The 20,574-nt window shown below is 43.0% G+C and overlaps 1 protein-coding gene across 5 annotated transcripts in view; it reads right to left on the reverse strand.

The window, feature by feature from the left end:
* LOC118376237 (reelin) overlaps nt 1–20,574 on the reverse strand; it is a 315,561-nt gene that overhangs the window by 172,815 nt on the left and 122,172 nt on the right. For all 5 annotated transcript variants that reach the window (XM_052474627.1, XM_052474628.1, XM_052474630.1 and 2 more), the window contains one exon: nt 6,252–6,322. In XM_052474627.1, the coding sequence (XP_052330587.1) occupies nt 6,252–6,322 (71 nt within the window). The remainder of the gene's footprint in view (nt 1–6,251; nt 6,323–20,574) is intronic.

The following is a 20,574-nucleotide window of genomic DNA, read 5'->3' on the forward strand; positions in this document are numbered from 1 at the left end:
ATTAAGAAGGAAAGAAATTCCACAAATAGAAAGGCACACCTGTTAATTTAAATTCCTTCCAGGTGACTACACCATGAAGCTGTTTGAGAGAATGCCAAGTGTGCAAAGCAATCATCAAGTCAAAGGCAGGCTACTTTGAAGAATCTCAAGTATAAAATATTTCTCTCTTTGTTTAACACTTTTTTGGTTACTACATGATTCCATATATGTTCTTTCATAGTTTTGTTGTCTTCACTTTTATTATACAATGTAGAAAATAGTACAAAATAAAGAAAACCCTTGAATGAGTAGGTGTGTACAAACTTTTGACTGGTACTATTTATATCTGCCAAAATAACCTATTTTGTTAATTATAATACTATATTATTTTTATGTGAACATAATCAATGACCAAATTTAAATGCAAATTCCAGATTGCATTTTCAAGTTGACAGTTTTGTCCAATGACCTACCAGAAAAAAACATCCATATTGCGAAAGAAAATGAATATAAGATAAATCAAGGCTCACTTTTGTACGTTATTGTGATCACATTCTTTGTGGTAAAAAATAGATGAAAACAATGTGCAATTAAACAATGCTTTTTCTTAACCTACAAGTACAAAATTCAAATCCTTATTGGGTAAACCAATATTATTCCTCCATTTTCGATTTAATTTCCTCATTGTCATGAGTTATCCTGCCCACGTTCTTAACAGTTTGCCTGTGATTTCGTCAATGTAGTTGGGATTGTCAGGGGAGGTGCATTATATTTTTGAGAGTCACAGAGTTGGTTCTGGATATGTCAATTGATCATTATGGGTGGTATTTTCAAGAAAATGGGCGGGAGTCACAGGGTTGGTAGGGTTTCAGACCTGTTAAATAATTATTATTGTTGGGATTTTCAGGGATGGGAGTATATTAGTAATCTAGTCATTAAAGCTATTTTTCAATCTAATTAATTGTAGCAAAATCTGTGTTGTGTTCTGTTCATAAAAATGGATTCTTCATAAAAATCGCAGGATATTTTTATTTGTTTTTTTTTATGCTAAAAACGAATAAATGCCATCTGGGGATGGTCCCCCAGATCCCTCCACCCTCCCAAGATTTTGCACCCCCACCGTCAGACAAAGTCAGGCACCCTTGTCTGTGTGTGTGTAATGCTTGAGGTTGGTAGCAGGTTGCATGGCTTCTCTCTCTGTCTGTGTGTCTGTGTGTCTGTGTGTCTGTGTGTCTGTGTGTCTGTGTGTCTGTGTCTGTGTGTCTGTGTCTGTGTGTCTGTGTCTGTGTGTCTGTGTCTGTGTCTGTGTCTGTGTGTCTGTGTCTGTGTCTGTCAGAGTGAGTGAGTGATGCTGGTAGGAAAAGACCTAAACAGGTATTTTGCCAAACAGAGACGACTAGGCACTCTGAGAGTATAGTTGATGTTGAGAGGGTCCTAGGGCAAGGAGAAGGATCTATCTCTCTCTCTCTATCTATCTCGTACACTCTTTACTATAGACAGTGTATCCATATGCTGTGAACTGTCTCAATGGCACCACTAGTACTTTACTTTTACTGGCCTAAAACTAATAGCCTAGTGCTATTAAGGGCCAAACTTGAGAGTGAAAACAGAGTTAGCCTACTTCAAGAAAACCCCACTTAATTTTCCTCTGATTGTAAACCTCTCTCGGGTAGTGTTTCAGAAGTGATCTGGAGGGGTGCTTGAATAAGGAAGTCTGCTTCCTCCTAAACAAGTAATTACCACTACTCAGCGTGCATGATGGGAAAGCACTGTCGATGTACATTTATTACTGTCACAGAGAAACTGGCTGTGGAGTACTAGCAATAAACAGTACAGCTCAGAGAAATATGAGTTTACTCTAAACTGAAATGAAGCTGGCAATATAGCACACCCAAAAGTCTATCTGTAGTGCTGAAACATCATCGTTCATCTTTCTGTGTTGTACTTCCGGCGCCGACAGAGAAGGCCGCCTCGCTTCGCGTTCCTAGGAAACTATGCAGTTTTGTTTTTTTATGTGTTATTTCTTACATTGGTACTCCAGGTCATCTTAGGTTTCATAACATACAGTCGAGAAGAACTACTGAACATAAGAGCAGCGTCAACTCACCATCAGTACGACCAAGAATATGATTTTCGCGAAGCGGATCCTGTGTTCTGCCTTTCACCCAGGACAACGGAATGGATCCCAGCCGGCGACCCCAAAAAACGACTTTGAAAAAGGGGAAAACTAAGCAGTCTTCTGGTAAGACGGGCACATCGTGCACCACTCCCTAGCATTCTCCTCGCCAATGTCCAGTCTCTTGACAACAAGGTTGATGAAATCCGAGCAAGGCATCACGCACGCCTCTATGAAGAGGGAACGCAACACCCTGCTACAACTAAACTCTCCGTGAAGTGAAAAAGGTATGGACTGTAGGTGCAAGTAAGAATTACAACAGGCAGAATGTGGTACCGTTTACAAGGACTTTATTCCTTTACACAGTAATATGGGGAAAAGGGTCTGGACAGAACCAAAGCAAAGAAAGTAAATCTCAAAGCCCCCCCCCCTCTCCTATCTTACCTGCCTAGCCACTACTTACCTAATTTAGCACCACCTGGTGCCCTAACCAAAATACAGGGGGTGGGGTGATCTTACCTAGTGTGCCTAGACAGCGAATATGCTACGGGTATATGTATGCCCGCGGGCCTCTTGCCTAAGCACTCCCGAGGTGCCTTCCCCTTCCCCCCTGGGAACAAATGAAACAGAATATTAAACAATTTCACAAACAAACTAAGAAACAAAGGACATAAAATAAGCTCTATCTGAGCAACAAACTCACAAAACATACCAACTCTCAGCAATGAACTCCCAGCAAAATCTCTCTAGCAAAATCTCTCTAGCAAAATCTCTCTAGCAAAATCTCTCTAGCAAAATCTCTGCAATGACCTCCCAGCAAAACTCTCTAGCAAAATCTCTGCAATGACCTCCCAGCAAAAAAAAACTCCCTCCTGAAGAGAACACTGGCATTTATATAGCTTCAGAATGAATGGGTAATTGGAGACAGCTGTGTCTTGACGAGGGGGCGGGGTCAGCTCTGCAATTAGTCATGGAGTCGACCAATCAGCTGCTTGAGGGATTTCAGGAAGCCATTTCCTGAAATAAACACATGCAAATACACAAACTACAACACATAAACTGGGGAACGTAACACAAGGGTAGCATTCCAGAGGGACATCAGAGACTGTAACGTTCTTTGCTTCACGGAAACATGGCTCACTGGAGAGACGGTGCAGCCAGCTGGTTTCTCCATGCATCGCGCCAACAGAAACAAACATCTTTCTGGTAAGAAGAGGGGCGGGGGCGTATGCTCTATGGTTAACGTGACGTGGTGTGGCCACAACAACATACAGGAACTCAAGTCCTTCTGTTCACCTGATTTAGAATTCCTCACAATCAAATGTAGACCTACCAAAGGAATTCTCTTCGATTATAATCACAGCCGTATATATTCCCCCCCCAAGCAGACACATCGATGGCTCTGAACGAACTTTATTTGACTCTTTGCAAACTGGAATCCATATATCCGGAGGCTGCATTCATTGTAGCTGGGGATTTTAACAAGGCTAATCTGAAAACAAGACTCCCTAAATTTTATCAGCATATCGATTGCGCAACCAGGGCTGGAAAAACCTTGGATCATTGCTATTCCAACTTCCGCGACGCATATAAGGCCCTGCCCCGCCCTCCTTTTGGAAAAGCTGACCACGACTCCATTTTGTTGATCCCTGACTACAGACAGAAACTAAAACAAGAAGCTCCCGCGCTGAGGTCTGTTCAACGCTGGTCCGACCAATCTGATTCCACACTCCAAGACTGCTTCCATCACGTGGACTGGGATATGTTCTGTATTGCGTCAGACAACAACATTGACGAATACGCTGATTCGGTGTACAAGTTCATTAGAACGTGCGTTGAAGATGTCGTTCCCATAGCAACGATTAAAACATTCCCAAACCAGAAACCGTGGATTGATGGCAGCATTCGCGTGAAACTGAAACCACGAACCACTGCTTTTAATCAGGGCAAGGTGACTGGAAACATGACCGAATACAAACAGTGTAACTATTCCCTCCGCAAGGCAATCAAACAAGCTAAGCGTCAGTATAGAGACAAAGTAGAATCTCAATTCAACGGCTCAGACACAAGAGGTATGTGGCAGGGTCTACAGTCAATCACGGATTACAAAAAGAAAACCAGCACCGTCACGGACCAGGATGTCTTGCTCCCAGGCAGACTAAATAACTTTTTTGACCACTTTGAGGACAATACAGTGCCACTGACACTGCCCGCAACTAAAACATGCGGACTCTCCTTCACTGCAGACGACGTGAGGAAAACATTTAAACGTGTCAACCCTCGCAAGGCTGCAGGCCCAGATGGAATCCCCAGCCGCGCCCTCAGAGCATGCGCAGACCAGCTGGCAGGTGTGTTTACGGACATATTCAATCAATCCCTATCCCAGTCTGTTGTTCCCACATGCTTCAAGAGGGCCACCATTGTTCCTGTTCCCAAGAAAGCTAAGGTAACTGAGTTAAACGACTACCGCCCCGTAGCACCCGTAGCACTCACTTCCGTCATCATGAAGTGCTTTGAGAGACTAATCAAGGACCATATCACCTCCACCCTACCTGACACCCTAGACCCACTCCAATTTGCTTACCGCCCAAATAGGTCTACAGACGATGCAATCTCACCCCCACTGCACACTGCCCTAACCCATCTGAGGAATACCTATGTGAGAATGCTGTTCATCGACTACAGCTCGGCATTTAACACCATAGTGCCCTCCAAGCGCTTCATCAAGCTCAAGACCCTGGGTCTCGACCCCGCCCTGTGCAACTGGGTACTGGACTTCCTGACGGGCTGCCCCCAGGTGGTGGGGGTAGGCAACAACATCTCCACCCCGCTGATCCTCAACAATGGGGCCCCACAAGGGTGCGTTCTGAGCCCTCTCCTGTACTCCCTGTTCACCCACGACTGCGTGGCCACGCACGCCTCCAACTCAATCATCAAGTTTGCGGACGACACAACAGTGGTAGGCTTGATTACCAACAACGACGAGACGGCCTACAGGGAGGAGGTGAGGGCCCTCGGAGTGTGGTGTCAGGAAAATAACCTCACACTCAACGTCAACAAAACTAAGGAGATGATTGTGCACTTCAGGAAACAGCAGAGGGAACACCCCCCTATCCACATCGATGGAACAGTAGTGGAGAGGGTAGTAAGATTTAAGTTCCTCGTTGTACACATCACAGACAAACTGAATTGGTCCACCCACACAGACAGCATCGTGAAGAAGGCGCAGCAGCGCCTCTTCAACCTCAGGAGGCTGAAGAAATTTGGCTTGTCACCAAAAGCACTCACAAACTTCTACAGATGCACAATCGAGAGCATCCTGTCGGGCTGTATCACCGCCTGGTACGGTAACTGCTCCGCCCACAACCGTAAGGCTCTCCAGAGGGTAGTGAGGTCTGCACAACGCATCACCAGGGGCAAACTACCTGCCCTCCAGGACACCTACAGCACCCGATGTCACAGGAAGGCCATAAAGATCATCAAGGACAACAACCACCCGAGCCACTGCCTGTTCACCCCGCTATCATCCAGAAGGCGAGGTCAGTACAGGTGCATCAAAGCTGGGACCGAGAGACTGAAAAACAGCTTCTATCTCAAGGCCATCAGACTGTTAAACAGCCACCACTGACATTGAGTGGCTGCTGCCAACACACTGACTCAACTCCAGCCACTTTAATAATGGGAATTGATGGGAAATTATGTAAAATATATCACTAGCCACTTTAAACAATGCTACCTAATATAATGTTTACATACCCTACATTATTCATCTCATACTGTACTCTATATCATCTACTGCATCCTTATGTAATACATGTATCACTAGCCACTTGAACTATGCCACTTTGTTTACATAATCATTTCATATGTATATACTGCACTCAATACCATCTACTGCATCTTGCCTATGCCGCTCTGTACCATCACTCATTCATATATCTTTATGTACATATTCTTTATCCCCTTACACTTGTGTCTATAAGGTAGTAGTTTTGGAATTGTTAGCTAGATTACTTGTTGGTTATTACTGCATTGTCGGAACTAGAAGCACAAGCATTTCGCTACACTCGCACTAACATCTGCTAACCATGTGTATGTAACAAATACACATTTGATTTGATTTGTGGTTTGTGTTTGTGTGTTCTCTGCTGCTCACCTCCCTGCTCACACAGCTGCTGGGCAAGAGCGTCTTTGAAGATGATCTGTCCTCGATGTGTAGCAGTGGCCCTGAGAGAGAGGGATGGTGATAGAGAGAGGGACGGGGATAGAGAGAGGGACGGTGATAGAGGGAGAGAGACAGAGGGAGATGCAGAAAGAGCATTAAGTCAAAGTGTGCCGAGGGTAAAGATGAGACTATCAATATAAAGATGAACTTTAACTAGATGCCTTAATTAACCAGTAGAATTTTTTTAAATTGTGTATGTCTGTCTGTATGTGTTGAAGTGCCGCCTTTAGCCTTTTGGGGCCACTCAGCAAGATTTGATTGGGGGCACTCCCCTACCTCACAGGCAAAATGTTTTAGTGTCACCCAGTGCTTTGTGAACTGGGAAGTGCCGGAACAAAAGGTGGGTGACCATTTCATGAAATTCTGCATTATTTTAGATAACTGGAGACTTAAACATAATCTTTTTTTATAAATCACAAATTATCAAAATGACAGGCTACTTTGACACAAACAAACTGAGAATCTGAAATCAAGAAAAACAATCTTGTCTTGAATCCATCAATAGCCTGGACGTATAGTGCCTTGCGAAAGTATTCGGCCCCCCCGAAGAATCAACAACAAGTGGGACACAATCATGGAGTGGAACGACATTTATTGGATATTTCAAACTTTTTTAACAAATCAAAAACTGAAAAATTCAGCCCCCTTAAGTTAATACTTTGTAGCGCCACCTTTTGCTGCGATTACAGCTGTAAGTCGCTTGGGGTATGTCTCTATCAGTTTTGCACATCGAGAAACTGAAATGTTTTCCCATTCCTCCTTGCAAAACAGCTCGAGCTCAGTGAGGTTGGATGGAGAGCGTTTTTGAACAGCAGTTTTCAGTTCTTTCCACAGATTGATTTGTTAAAAAAGTTTGAAATATCCAATAAATGTCGTTCCACTTCATGATTGTGTTCCACTTGTTGATTCTTCACAAAAAAATACAGTTTTATATCTTTATGTTTGAAGCCTGAAATGTGGCAAAAGGTCGCAAAGTTCAAGGGGGCCGAATTCTTTCGCAAGGCACTGTAGGTGTGTGGAGACACATACTGTACAATATGAGGAGGAAATTATAGTCTAGTTATAGTTTTAAAGAAACTGTCCTGTAAAAATCTCACTTTTAAAAGTCCAATGCAGCTGTTTTTATCTCAATATCAAATAATTTCTGAGTAACAATTAAGCACCTTACTGTGATTGTTTGAAATTAAAATGGTCAAAAAGAAACAAAAATTGCTTCTTAGCAAAGAGCAATTTCTCAAGCTAGAATTTTGCTTGGACTGTCAGGGAGTGGTCTGGGTGGGGAGGGGAAAACTGAAAACTAGCTGTTATTGCAGAGAGGTTTCAAACTCTCTCTTATTGGCATGTAAAATCAATTACTTGTTGATGTCACCAGGCAGGCCAAAACTCCATCCCATCAAAACAGACTGAAATTTCAGGACTTCTTTCAAACAGCTCTTACACTAAAAGGGCATTATCATAATTTTCACAATTTCACAGAATTATCCCAACCTCAGTGTGGAAATATATATGAAACACAGGAAAAATCTAATTTCTGATTTTACTTTGATAGTTCGTATTCTGATATCTTTATTGTTCGATATAAAAGACACCAGCAAATCAGCTCAAAGTGATTTTGATTTTGGAAATCTGTTCCCATGTGTAATAGAGAGATATAGTCCCTTTTGAAAACATTCACAACCCTAGACTTATCCACGTTTTGAATTTAATAGCCATTTTTTGTCAACGCTCTAACATAAAAAAAATGTTAACAAGATTTTTATAATGAATGGAAAATAAAACACAAATACATATTGATTATATAAGTAGTCAATACATGCTAGAATGACCTAAGAGCTTTGCACACCTGGATTGTACAATATTTTTCCCATTATTATTTTAAATTATTCAAGCTAAGTCAAGTTAGTTGTTGATCATTACTTGACAGCCATTTTCAAGGTTTTGCCATAGATTTTCAATCCGATTTAAGTCAAAATTTTAACTACTTTAACTACTAACCTTAACAAAACTTTAGCCACTCTGGAACATTCAATGTCGTCTTGCTAAGCAACTCCAGTGTATATACTTGTGTTTTAGGTTATTGTCCTGCTAAAAGATGCATTGGTTTCCCAGTGTCTGTTGGGATGTTGCCTGTGCTTAGCTCTATTCCTTTTATTTGTGTCCTAAAAAAAACTCCCTAATCCTTACTGATGACCATAACTTGATGTAGCCACCACCATGCTTGAAAATATGAAAAGTGGTACTTAGTAATACGTTGTGGTGGTTTGCCCCAAACATCACGGTTTGTATTCAGAACAAAAAGTTCATTTCTTTAGTGGCTTACTGCAAACATGTTGCAAGTTTTGGGATATTTCAATTCTGTACAGGCTACCTTCTTTTCACACTGTCTATTAGATTAGTATTGTGGAGTAACTACAATGGTGTTGGTCCATCCTCAGTTATCTCCCATCACAGCCATTAAACTCTGTCACTGTTTTGAAATCACCATTGGCCTCCCTGAGCGGTTTCCTTCCTCTCTGACAACCTAGTTATGAAGGGTGCATGTATCTTTGTAGTTTCCATCAAAAGTGTAATAAATAATTGCACCATGCTCAAAGGGATAATCAATGTATTTTCTTATTTTTTACCATCTGCCAATGGATGCCCTTCTTTGTGAACCATTGGAAAATCTCCCTGGTCTTTGTGCTTGAATCTGTGCTTGAAATTCACTGCTCTCCTTAGGGACCTTACAGATACTTGTAAGTGGGGAGTACAGAGATTGGGTTTTCATTTAAAAAAAACATGTATCACACTATTATTGCAGACAGAGTGAGTCCAACTGTTTATGTGACTTGTTAAGCTCATTTGTAATCCTGATTTTATTTAGGCTTGCTATAACCAAATGTTAGAATATTTATTGACTGAATAAATAAGCAGAATATTAGCAGCACTAGATGCGTAGTGTAGAGAGGGTTCTCTTCTGTTCAGCAGAGGGAAGGATGACCCACACAGGGTACACACAAGCAACATCAGCTGGTGAGTTGTGGGGGAGCGATGAGTGTGGGCAGGCAGGCTTCGCTCCGGCTCCGATCATCAGACTCTCTTACTTCCCCATAGCTAACCAGTCACCAGCCTTCTAGTTAGCTTGTCGTTGACTGGTTAAGAAACACAAACTGATTTACGAAATAAAAACAATAGCATTGAGTTTAATAGTAACAGCAGTCTAGCTGTTTGTCTCTCTCCCCCTCGAGTATAAAGAAGTAGGCTGTCTTTGAATTTGCATAACTCTCCCAGTTTCTCCACTGTATATACCATAGCCAGGTTTTGACAAGTCTCCCTCTTTTCCATGGAGAAAACAGCTTGTTTCTGAAGTTATGACCCATACTATCGGTGCAAAATTTGTTTTTGCCAAATTTTACATTCATAAACCATACCGAGGGCCGTTCTAAAACTAGGCTGACTTGCAGACTGGACAGCTAAACATTTGTTTAGGCTACACCTTGTTGGCTGGCTAGCTAGCTAACAACCTGGTAACTTTACCAATAACCTATATGCAAACATTTGGTGGTAAAGAAAGAAGGGGATAGCTAAATTGCTTGCAGGAGAGTGGCGTGCCATGCTTCATACACAATGTGTTCCAGTGGTACAGATATCTATTATTTATCCAGATGTAGAGAGGATCTAAAGCAGTGGTCACCAACCTTCCCTCCATCCGGTGCTTGACGTCGCCGGTCTACTAACCACCGGTCCTGGCAATCTGCACTCTATTCCACAGTGGACTGTGCAAAGAGGTCCAGACCGAGTTGGCATGTCGGGATGACAACATCGCGTCCAATGGCTATCCACCTTCTTCGAGCTCGCCAGTGTCTACCTCGCCACTCACCTCCCTACTTTGGCTGTCCTGAGGCAGAGCCTGAACCCACCTCTCCGCTGCAGAGCAGCGTCGATGGAGACAGCTGGCTCTGTCCCTATTATGGCCAGGAGGGGCACCAGCTTTAGTGGTGTCTGGTGTGCCCCAACCCAGAGTTCACTAGAGCAGAGGGGTGGCACTGTGACCTTCCGTCTCCCAGGGTAGGCGCGAGTATTCAATTACCTTGATTCTCCGCCAAACCTTTTATGATTCCTATGGCTGGCTGTGCCTCAAGTTTGGTCTCTACAGCTCTAGTGGACACCGGTGCCGTTGGGTACTTTATCGACCAGGCCTTCACATTCAGGGATGAGGCAACTTCATATCTGTTCTCCTCTCCTTTTACTGTTTAAGCCCTGAATATGCGTCCATTGGGATCCAGCACAATTATGCACATCACAGCACCACTCACCCTCACCGTGGGACCCAAGCACCAGGAAAGCCTTCCTCATCATCACCGTACACAAAGTAATCCTCGGCTTCCCGTGGCTCCAACTTCATAACCTGGCTGGGGCCTAGGATGTTGGAGGACCTATTTTATCACTCTCTCTCTCTGGTCTGAGCCAGACTGAAGCCTCTGCAGTGGATGAGCGGTTCTGGAGTATAGAGAAGGTGTGGAACGCTACCCACTTGAGCCTCCAGCACACCGTCCGAAGGATCAGGCGGACCACCACCGCAGTGAGGCTCCCGTGTTCCATCCTGGTGATCACGTCTGGCTCTCCACCAGGAAACTTCAGCTCCGCCTGTCCCTGCCAGAAACTGAACCCCAGGTTTGTGGGGCCCTTCAAGGTCCTCCAGAGGGTCAATGTGGTAACATATTGTTTAGGGGTATTGTCACACCTACTCCTGCTGGCAACCCACATTGTGCACACCTTGCAACCATCATTTCACACCTGCTCCCCATCTTTAAGCACATATGGATTTCCTCACCACACTGATTCCTCTCCCTTCACATAGCCCTCTGTTGCCTCAGTCATCAGGCAGTATTGGTTTTGGTTACGTTCAGTACACATCTGCTGTTTTGTATTATCTTCATGTTTATTATTATTAAACTCGCCTTCTGAAGCTGTTTCCAAACTCCCTGCGTATACGTTACATCAGTATGTTGTAGGCCCAATACATTATCACATTATCATTTTATTTGCTCTGCCTAGTTAAAGGTTAAATAAATAAAAAATAAAATCACCACATACTTGCTTTGCTTGAATGACCCTGCAGATGCATTGTTGTGGGACAATTTCAAAATATATATATTTCAAAAGTTTAGGTAGGCAATACAGATCAGTTGTTGTATTACTTGTGAGGCACAGCTGAGTGAGCATTCATTTAAATAATTAGCTTTTTATTTTTCACTGGGCTGATGATGCCTGCATCTGATGGTCAATCTCAGGAGAGAGACTAAGAGAGCAGCAGACTGATGGTCTGTCTCTCAACATCCCTACGCTTTCTCTGCCAAAAAGGAACACAGTCTTCCAGTTTATGGTAAAACTCGAGTTCACCGCATTATTTCTGCCTCATGCACAAATTATTATATTTAATCCTATGAACAGAGAAAGTTGAATATTTCTCAATATAAAAACAGATCCAAGTCGCGAATAATAACTCAAATCTATGATACATGGTCTTACTTCATTGCAGCTGCACTGCTGGTTGAAGCACGAGTGGAAGTAAGAAGAACCCACATTTTATGGCTTGTAAAAGTGTTGACAGTGCTGAGTAACAACTTAAACACGAACTTACTCAGTAAAACAGCAGCTCTTTCTTTGCTGTATTTGTCGACAGTCTCTCTCTAGTCATGGTTTTAAACGTTTTATCTCACAGTATTAACTTTTCTGTAGGTTTCTTTTATGCCATCTAGGGTACTGCAGACACGGTATTCTGAGCCATCCGATTGTCCCGCAGTAGGCCTATAGTGCACTTGATTTGCTTTCCGGGCATGCCGGGAAGGCAGACGCATGAAATGGTTCAAAATGGGAAAACTTCGCCTACCCAGGGCACACTGGGCAGCTGAATCGGGTGCACCTACCGCCAACAGCATCAGACGAATAAGAAAAAAATAGGAAGGAAATGCTTTTTGACTGTTGGTGAGAGGTTAAATGGGTTGGTTGTTTGAGTGCTTTGCTGACATGTTGGAGATACTGTATGTACTTTGTAAGGGTTGCTCTAAAATATATATATATGCCATTTAGCAGACGCTTTTATCCAAAGCGACTTACAGTCATGTGTGCATACATTCTACGTATGGGTGGTCCCGGGAATCGAACCCACTACCCTGGCGTTACAAGCGCCATGCTCTACCAACTGAGCTACAGAATATATATATATATGAGTCTACAATCTGTAAAAAGGGTTATTGGAGTGCTTTGTGTCTTGGCATTTTGGACAGTAATGCTCTTAAGGTTTTATACCAAAAGGTGAGGAGATTTCCTAAGTACAACAAAGGCATGAGGTCCATGGGACTTGAGATGCATCTCATCAAGAGGTACAGTAACTAAAATGTCTATTGTCCAGGTCTTTATTATGTGTCAGCACTTGTACTGTACACCCTTGCATGTTAACTTAACTAAAACACTTTTACTTTCACTATAATTGTATTTTAAATACAGTTAATACAGTTCATTCTAACCTCTGTTGCTCAAAAGTCAGCCGAGTTCTCGCTCCTAGATAAGTGGTGTAAGACAGTAGGCCAAATGACCAGACAGAGCAGAGATGTGGTATACGACAATGTAATACAGCTCACACGTTGGTATAAGACAGCAGCAGCTGGAGTAGAGAATGACACACCAGAGAGCTGGACGTGGCATAGAGACTACAGTGTAAAGAGATACATGATGTCACGATGAGTCATAGGGTGGTGACCTGACCTGCTTCTCATAAATGAGTACCCCCAGGAAAGACACTGATACAAACACATGTACACAAACATATCAAATGCCCTTAACAAGATTCAGCTTGACAACATCCTTATGGGAAATCAATTGTTGGTATCACAGATACTGAGATTATAGTACACTGCCATACCAAAAGTATGTGGACACCTGCTCGTCGTACAACTCATTCCAAAATCATGGCCATTGATATGGAGTTGTGGATACTGCTATAACAGTATCCACTCTTCTGGGAATGCTTTCCAGTAGATGTTGGAACATTGCTGCGGGGTCTTGCTTCCATTCAGCCACAAGCAGTAGTGAGGTCTGGTGCTGATGTTGGGTGATTAGGCTTGGCTCACAGTCAGTGTTCCAATTCATAGATGGGGTTGAGGTCAGGGCTCTGTGCAGGCCAGTCAAGTTCTTCCACACCGAACTCAACAAACTATTTCTGTGTGAAACTCACTTTGTGCATTGGGGCATTGCCATGGTGAAACAGGTAAGGGCCTACCGCAAATTGTTGCCACAAATTTGGAAGCACAGAATAATCTAGAACATTGTATGCTGTATTGTTAAGATTTCCCTTCACTGGAACTAAGATACTTAATCCGAACCATGAAAAACAGTCCCAGACGATTATTCTTCCTCCACCAAACTTTACAGTTGCCACTATGCTTAGGGGCAGGTACCGTTCTCCTGGCATCCGCCAAACCCAGATTAATCTGTTGGACTACCAGATGGACTACCAGATGGCAAAGTGTGATTCATCACTCCAGAGAATATGTTTCCACTGCTTCAGAGTTCAATGGTGCAGAGCTTTACACCACTCCAGCCGACGCTTGGCAGTGCATATGGTAATCTTAGGCTTGTGCGTGGCTGTTTGGCCATGGAACCCATTTCATGAAGCTCCCGATTTAACAGTTCTTGTGCTGACGTTGCTTCCAGAGGCAGTTTGGAACTCGGTAGTGAGTGTTGCAATCGACGACGATTTGTATGAGCTACGCTCTTCAGCACTCGGCGGCCCCGTTCTGTGAGTGATGGACTGACTTGTTGGAAAGGCGGCATCCTATGATGGTGCCAAGGTTGAAAGTCACTGATCTCTTCAGTAAGGCCCTTCTACTGCCAATGTTTGTCTATGGAGATCGCATGGCTGTGTTTGATTTTATACACCTGTCAGCAACGGGTGTGGCTGAAATAGCCGAATCCACTAATTTGAAGGCGTGTCCAGATACTTTTGTTTTTTATATATTTATATACCAACTCTTAGTTACTGAATCTAAGAGCCAGAGGTGGTAAAAGATTCAGTTTTAAATCCCAGTAAAAAAATGATGTCCACACTAAGAGTTTTTTGGAAGCAACACCAGGACCTGATAGAAAATCAAATCAAATGTGTCAAGTCTTGTAAAAATCAATCGCAGGGCTATCGAGGTCAAAGTCATGAAAGACATGAAGCCATAAATATCCCAGTGGTGGTCTATTTCCTGGTCAGCCATTTTATTGCCTGGCTAAGTCAGCATGTACCTATATTGTACTGCAGTATCACAGCAGGCCCATCAAATCTACTGTCCCTGTGTGTGTGTGTGTGTGTGTGTGTGTGTGTGTGTGTGTGTGTGTGTGTGTGTGTGTGTGTGTGTGTGTGTGTGTGTTTAAACTAATCCGTACTGGCTATTTACACGATTTAATAGCTTCCAATCATGTCCCAAATTAATCCTCCCTGGGCCAAATGAAGACATTACAGAAAACATTACAACTTTGGCGCTGATCCAAATAGAGAATCACTCTCCCAGACACTCAATAAACTTGATATGCACGCACGTGAACACACAAAAACACAAACACTCTGGGCTTGTCAGAGAGGTAATTGCGGTCAAAATGAAAGACCCACTGAAATGTGTCTCCTGACCCCTCCTGTCTCAGCCTCCAGTATTTATGCTGCAGTAGTTTGTGTCGGGGGCTAGGGTCAGTTTGTTATATCTGGAGTACTTCTCCTGTCCTATTCAGTGTCCTGTGTGAATCTAAGTGTGCGTTCTCTAATTCTCTCCTTCTCTCTTTCTTTCTCTCTGAGGACCTGAGCCCTTGGACCATGCCCCAGGACTACCTGACACGATGACTCCTTGCTGTCCCCAGTCCACCTGGCCGTGCTGCTGCTCCAGTTTCAACTGTTCTGCCTTATTATTATTCGACCATGCTGGTCATTTATGAACATTTTAACATCTTGGCCTTGTTCTGTTATAATCTCCACCCGGCACAGACAGAAGAGGACTGGCCACCCCACATAGCCTGGTTCCTCTCTAGGTTTCTTCCTAGGTTTTGGCCTTTCTAGGGAGTTTTTCCTAGCCACCGTCCTTCTACACCTGCATTGCTTGCTGTTTGGGGTTTTAGGCTGGGTTTCTGTACAGCACTTTGAGTTATCAGCTGATGTACGAAGGGCTATATAAATAAATTTGATTTGATTTGAAATACTTCCTCAGTCTAGTAGGGATTGCATCAGTGAGACATATTATCGCTGTTCTCGAAATGAAACAATTGTAGCAGGGCTGTCTGGAAACTCCATTTGTCACCGTCACTCCACGAGACGACACAGCATTCTCCAGGACAGACTCCTCTTTTCTCCCCCAACACACTCTGTCAAGATGGCATGGCATAGCACAACGAGACACAACACCATGCAGCACAACAGAGAGAAGAGGAGAGGAGGAGAGAGGAGAGCAGTGGAGATAAGGGGAGGAGAGAAGCAGAGACCAGAGGAGTGGAGTGGAGAGGAGGAGAGGAGAGGCACTTCTTCTCCTCCAAACCTCTTCCACTCCATCTCTCCTCCTAAACTCCTTGCCACCCCACCTCACTCTCTCTCCCTTTTGCCCCCCATAGAGACTGTGGTTTTTATGGGTGTCAAAGTACTTACATCATCTCATCTCATGAATAATGAATACAACCCCTCATTCATTAATAACGAATCCATGTTGCTGGGGTGAGGGTGGGGAGAGACCACACACTTAATCTTATTCAGACATCTAAATTGGTTAAACATTCATTTAGATTTGTACGTGTGTGTGTGTGTGTGTAGGCATGTGTGTGTGGTATTTTCATGAATAAATTATGTGTGGTGATGAACAGCGGGTGGGGGTGTAGGAACAAGCCTCTATAATATTTACTAAACAGAAACAGAGAGTCAGGTTGCACTAACTAACAAGACATGAGAGCAACACAGCATAGAACAGTGCTCCACAACCTGCACAAAGGTTATGCAAATATTCCCTTTAGAAGTCTGTATATCTTTAAATCAGGTTGGGAGAGACACACAGAGAGAGACAGGCAGATGAGGAGAAAGACAGAGGGGCTAAACTCCTATCTGAGCAAGGAGAAGAGTGTGTGATCGGTGCAACTCCACAATTGCGTCTGTCCTGTCGGTACACTCTACTGGAACCTCAGTGTGTGTCTCATTACAGGACACACACACACACACACACTTACTGAACACCTAAACATTCATTTGAATGTATTTGGGAGGGAAAGAAATTAAGGGCTCAAACATCTCAGAGTGTATGTGTGTGTATGAGTGTGTGTGCATGCGTGTGTTTGTCCTCCTCTGAATGTAGAACAGCAATCATTCATCTTCTGAAAAAGAGTGTCATTCTCTCATTAGTGAAGGGGGTGCAGATCGGAGAGAAGGGGGACGAGGAGAGGAGGATGGAGGGGAAGGAGGAGTGGGCATTTCAAAATAGTTGAGAAGAGAAAAGAGAGACGTAGGAATTAAGTTGGAAGGAAGGAGGGGTAGATAAAAGGTAGGGAAGAGGGGGAGAAACAGAGGGCAGGGGGATGGAGAAGGAGGTAAAGATAGTGTATACAGAGGTGTCATGCCTCTAATATACAGTGCATTCGGAAATATTCCGATCCTGTCCCTTTTTCCACATTTTGTTATGTTACAGCCTTATTCTAAAATTAATTAAATACATGTTTTCCCTCATAAATCTACACACAATAAACCATAATGAAAAAAAGCGAAAACCAGTTTGAAGATTTTAGAAAAAACAGAAATACCTTATTTACGTAAGCATTCAGACGCTTTGCTACGAGACTCGAAATTCAGCTCCTGTTTCCATTGCATCCTGTTTCCATCGATCATCCCTGTGGTAACTTCAATTGATTGGACATGAAAGTCACACACCTGTCTATATAAGGTTCCACAGTTGACAAGGCCCTTCTCCCTCGATCGGTCTGTTTGGCCAGGCGGCCAACTCTAGGAAGAGTCTTGGTGGTTCCAAACTTCTTCCGTTTAGAATAATGGAGGCCATTTTGTTCTTGGGGACATTCAATGCTGCAGACATTTTTGGTACCCTTCACCAGATCTGTGCCTCGACACAATCCTGTCTCGGCATTGAAGGTCCCCAAGAACACAAAAATCCTAAAAAACCTGTTTTCGCTTTGTCATTATAGAGTATTGTGTGTGAAATTGCTGAAAACAAATACATGTAATTGCTTTTAGAATAAGGCTGTAATACAACAAAATGTGGAAAAAGCCAAGGGGTCTGAAAACTTTCCGAAGGCACTGTATATATTATATATGGTATATATATATTCTCTCTCACTGTAATATTACTATTCACCTAGCAATTTTAGGAAGTTGGCTTTAACTAGCCCAGATAGGTTCCCAATCTCTCAACCTCATAACCAGCTACCAAGGAGCCATTACAGGCTATCAATAAAGTAAGAGATTGTTTAAATATATTAGCTGTTATGCCTGCTGGCAAGGCAGGTAGACTTTAGAAAAGCAAGCAATTTCTAAATGTACTGAATAAGACTCACATTCCTTTACCCATATTTAAGCAGAGATGCAGAGAAGCATATTTATTTTCTTTAAAATAGCTATAGAATGCAGACAGCTCGAGGTATGCTTTTTATGCAGAAAAGTAAACATATTTTTTTACGTAGAATTAAGCATAATGAGTATAGCTCTAGATTGCAGGAAAATGCCATTTCAGCTGTTTGAAAAATGCTAAATTCTCCCACTTTGGACCATCCCTCATCCATCCTCACATAATGTGTGCCCCTCAGAGAGTTTTGGGGTACATGACACCCTGAGTGTATATAGGTGGTGAGAAGAGAGAAGGGATGTTTCCTCCCGAGTGGCGCAGCGGTCTAAGGCACTGCATTGCAGTGGGTTCAATCCCGGGTTGTATCACAACTGGTAGTGATCGAGAGTCATATAGGGCGGTGCACAATTGGCCCAGCGTCTTACAGCTTAGGGGAGGGTTTGGCCAGGGAGCTTTATTTGGCTCATCGCGCTCTAGCGGCATCTTGTGGCGGGCTGGGCGCCTGCAGGCTGACCCAATTGTCAGGTGAATGGTGTTTCCTCTGACACGTTGGTGCGGCTGACTTCCGGGTTAAGCAGGTGGGTGTTAAGAAGCGGGTCATGTTTCGAAGAACGCATGACTCGATCTTCGCCTGGGGAGAAAAAAATACAGAGATACGCGTGGACAGCAGTGGGCAAATGTCTGTTTTGTGTAACAGGTGTTTCTTTCCATTCAGCCCTGTTTGGAGACTAGATATATGTTGTGAGTGGATGAACGCGCACTCACAGCCTCGTAAAGGAGCCCTTTGTAGTGATTGTTTGACAATCAGATGAAAATATCATGATTGGTTGTGTTTATGCCACAATAAAATGTAATATATTTTAAAAGTTAAATGACAAATCTTTATGGCTAGGCCCACAGAGATCCTATTGAATTAATAGGGATTATGTATTTATATGATTAGGCCCGTAAAATGTATTGCTGCACGTGTACATCTTAATTTATTTTTTAACTTGGCAAGTCAGTTCAGAACAAATTCTTAATTACAATGACGGCCTACTGGGGAACAGTGGGTTAACTGCCTTGTTCAGTGGCAGAACGACAGATTTTTACCTTGTCAACTCGGCCCATACTGGCCCAACACTCTAACGACTAAGGCTATCTGGGAGATGGTTGGCAAATCACCTGCTTGTTCGTACAGGATCAGGAGGAGTGGAGGAGCTTCACTCTATTAACAATGGAATTGTTGATACATGCATGTTTCCATTTGGTTTTCACCTCATCGGTGATGCCATTAGAAAGGAGAGGAGAACTAATGTGAAAAAATTAGCCTCAGAAAATGTTATTTTTTCGCTTTGGTCCGCTTCTTACGACGATCGTGACTATCTGGGTTGTCAATCAAACGGTAAAAACATATGTGGGGCCACAAACCACAGAAATAGAGATGTCGACCAATCACAACCCCCTCTCCCTAGATGATGGTCCCATTTAATTTTCTATTGTCTGTTTAATTCAAGTAAACAGATACTTTTTAATATCTCATTTCTATTTCATCGGGAGTTGATAATGATCTAGACTCTAACAGCAGGTGTGAGATGAGACAATAGACAGAAGCATGGTTAATGTGTGGAGTCGGAGTGTGGGGATAACAACTGAGCAGTGCAGTGGGACTATTGATTTGACCATGGTGTCTGGGGTAAATGCAGGGTTCATCAAACAATCTTGAATTAAACAGTGTTTTAATGATGAGGAGGGAAGATCATTTAAATTATTAATGTAAATATTTAATGATGTTATGTTAAACTGACTGCAGGGGGGACTTCACTGATTGGCTTAACCGAGGCAGGAAATCAATATGATTGGTTAATGTCTCAGGAGATGAGGTCTCAGGATTAAACAGGCCACCTGTCAACCTCTCACAATGACCTATATGACCTTTGACGGTTTAAAGAAATTATTAACATTCTGCTCTCAAAAATTGTGATCCAAATATTGGTAATGGACTTATTTATATATCTGACAACCAGAAGTGTAATTTGAATTAGAGAACGGAACCCTCAACCTTGGCTTTCCTAACACCATGCTCTCAAAAAGTGAACGACACAGTACCATGTTTCACCTAGCACCGTGCTCACAAAGCCCACCCCAGACTGCAGCAGAGAACAGATGGCAGAAGCATCATCAGCACAAAATATGATCCATTTCTTTTCATTTAGCACTAACAAGACAAACACCTGTGTGTGTGTGTGTGTGTGTGTGTGTGTGTGTGTGTGTGTGTGTGTGTGTGTGTGTGTGTGTGTGTGTGTGTGTGTGTGTGTGTGTGTGTGTGTGTGTGTGTGTGTGTGTGTGTGTGTGTGTGTGTGTGTGTGTGTGTGTGTGTGTGTGTGTGTGTGTGTGTGTGTGTGAAGGAGAGGAAGTGGAAGTGTGCCTGCGTGTGTCACCCCTAATTTTTTATCAGTTATTTATTTTTTAATCTTGGTGTGTGTGGAGTGGCTGTTAAGAGGTGCACTTTGTCACAGTGTGTGTGTGTTTGGCTGATCTTCTCTCTCAGGCTCCAACACGCCCCACAAATACCTCCTGACATGCAAATTAAGGAGAATATAAACAGAGCGCTCCAAATGACTGAAGGTTCCATCTGACTCAGCATCAAAATTGTTAATAGGTTTAATAACAATTTTAATAAATGCAAGAATTGGACAATGGACGAAGATACT

The sequence above is a fragment of the Oncorhynchus keta genome, chromosome 22 (assembly GCF_023373465.1).
Source record: "Oncorhynchus keta strain PuntledgeMale-10-30-2019 chromosome 22, Oket_V2, whole genome shotgun sequence".
Lineage (NCBI taxonomy): Eukaryota > Metazoa > Chordata > Actinopteri > Salmoniformes > Salmonidae > Oncorhynchus > Oncorhynchus keta.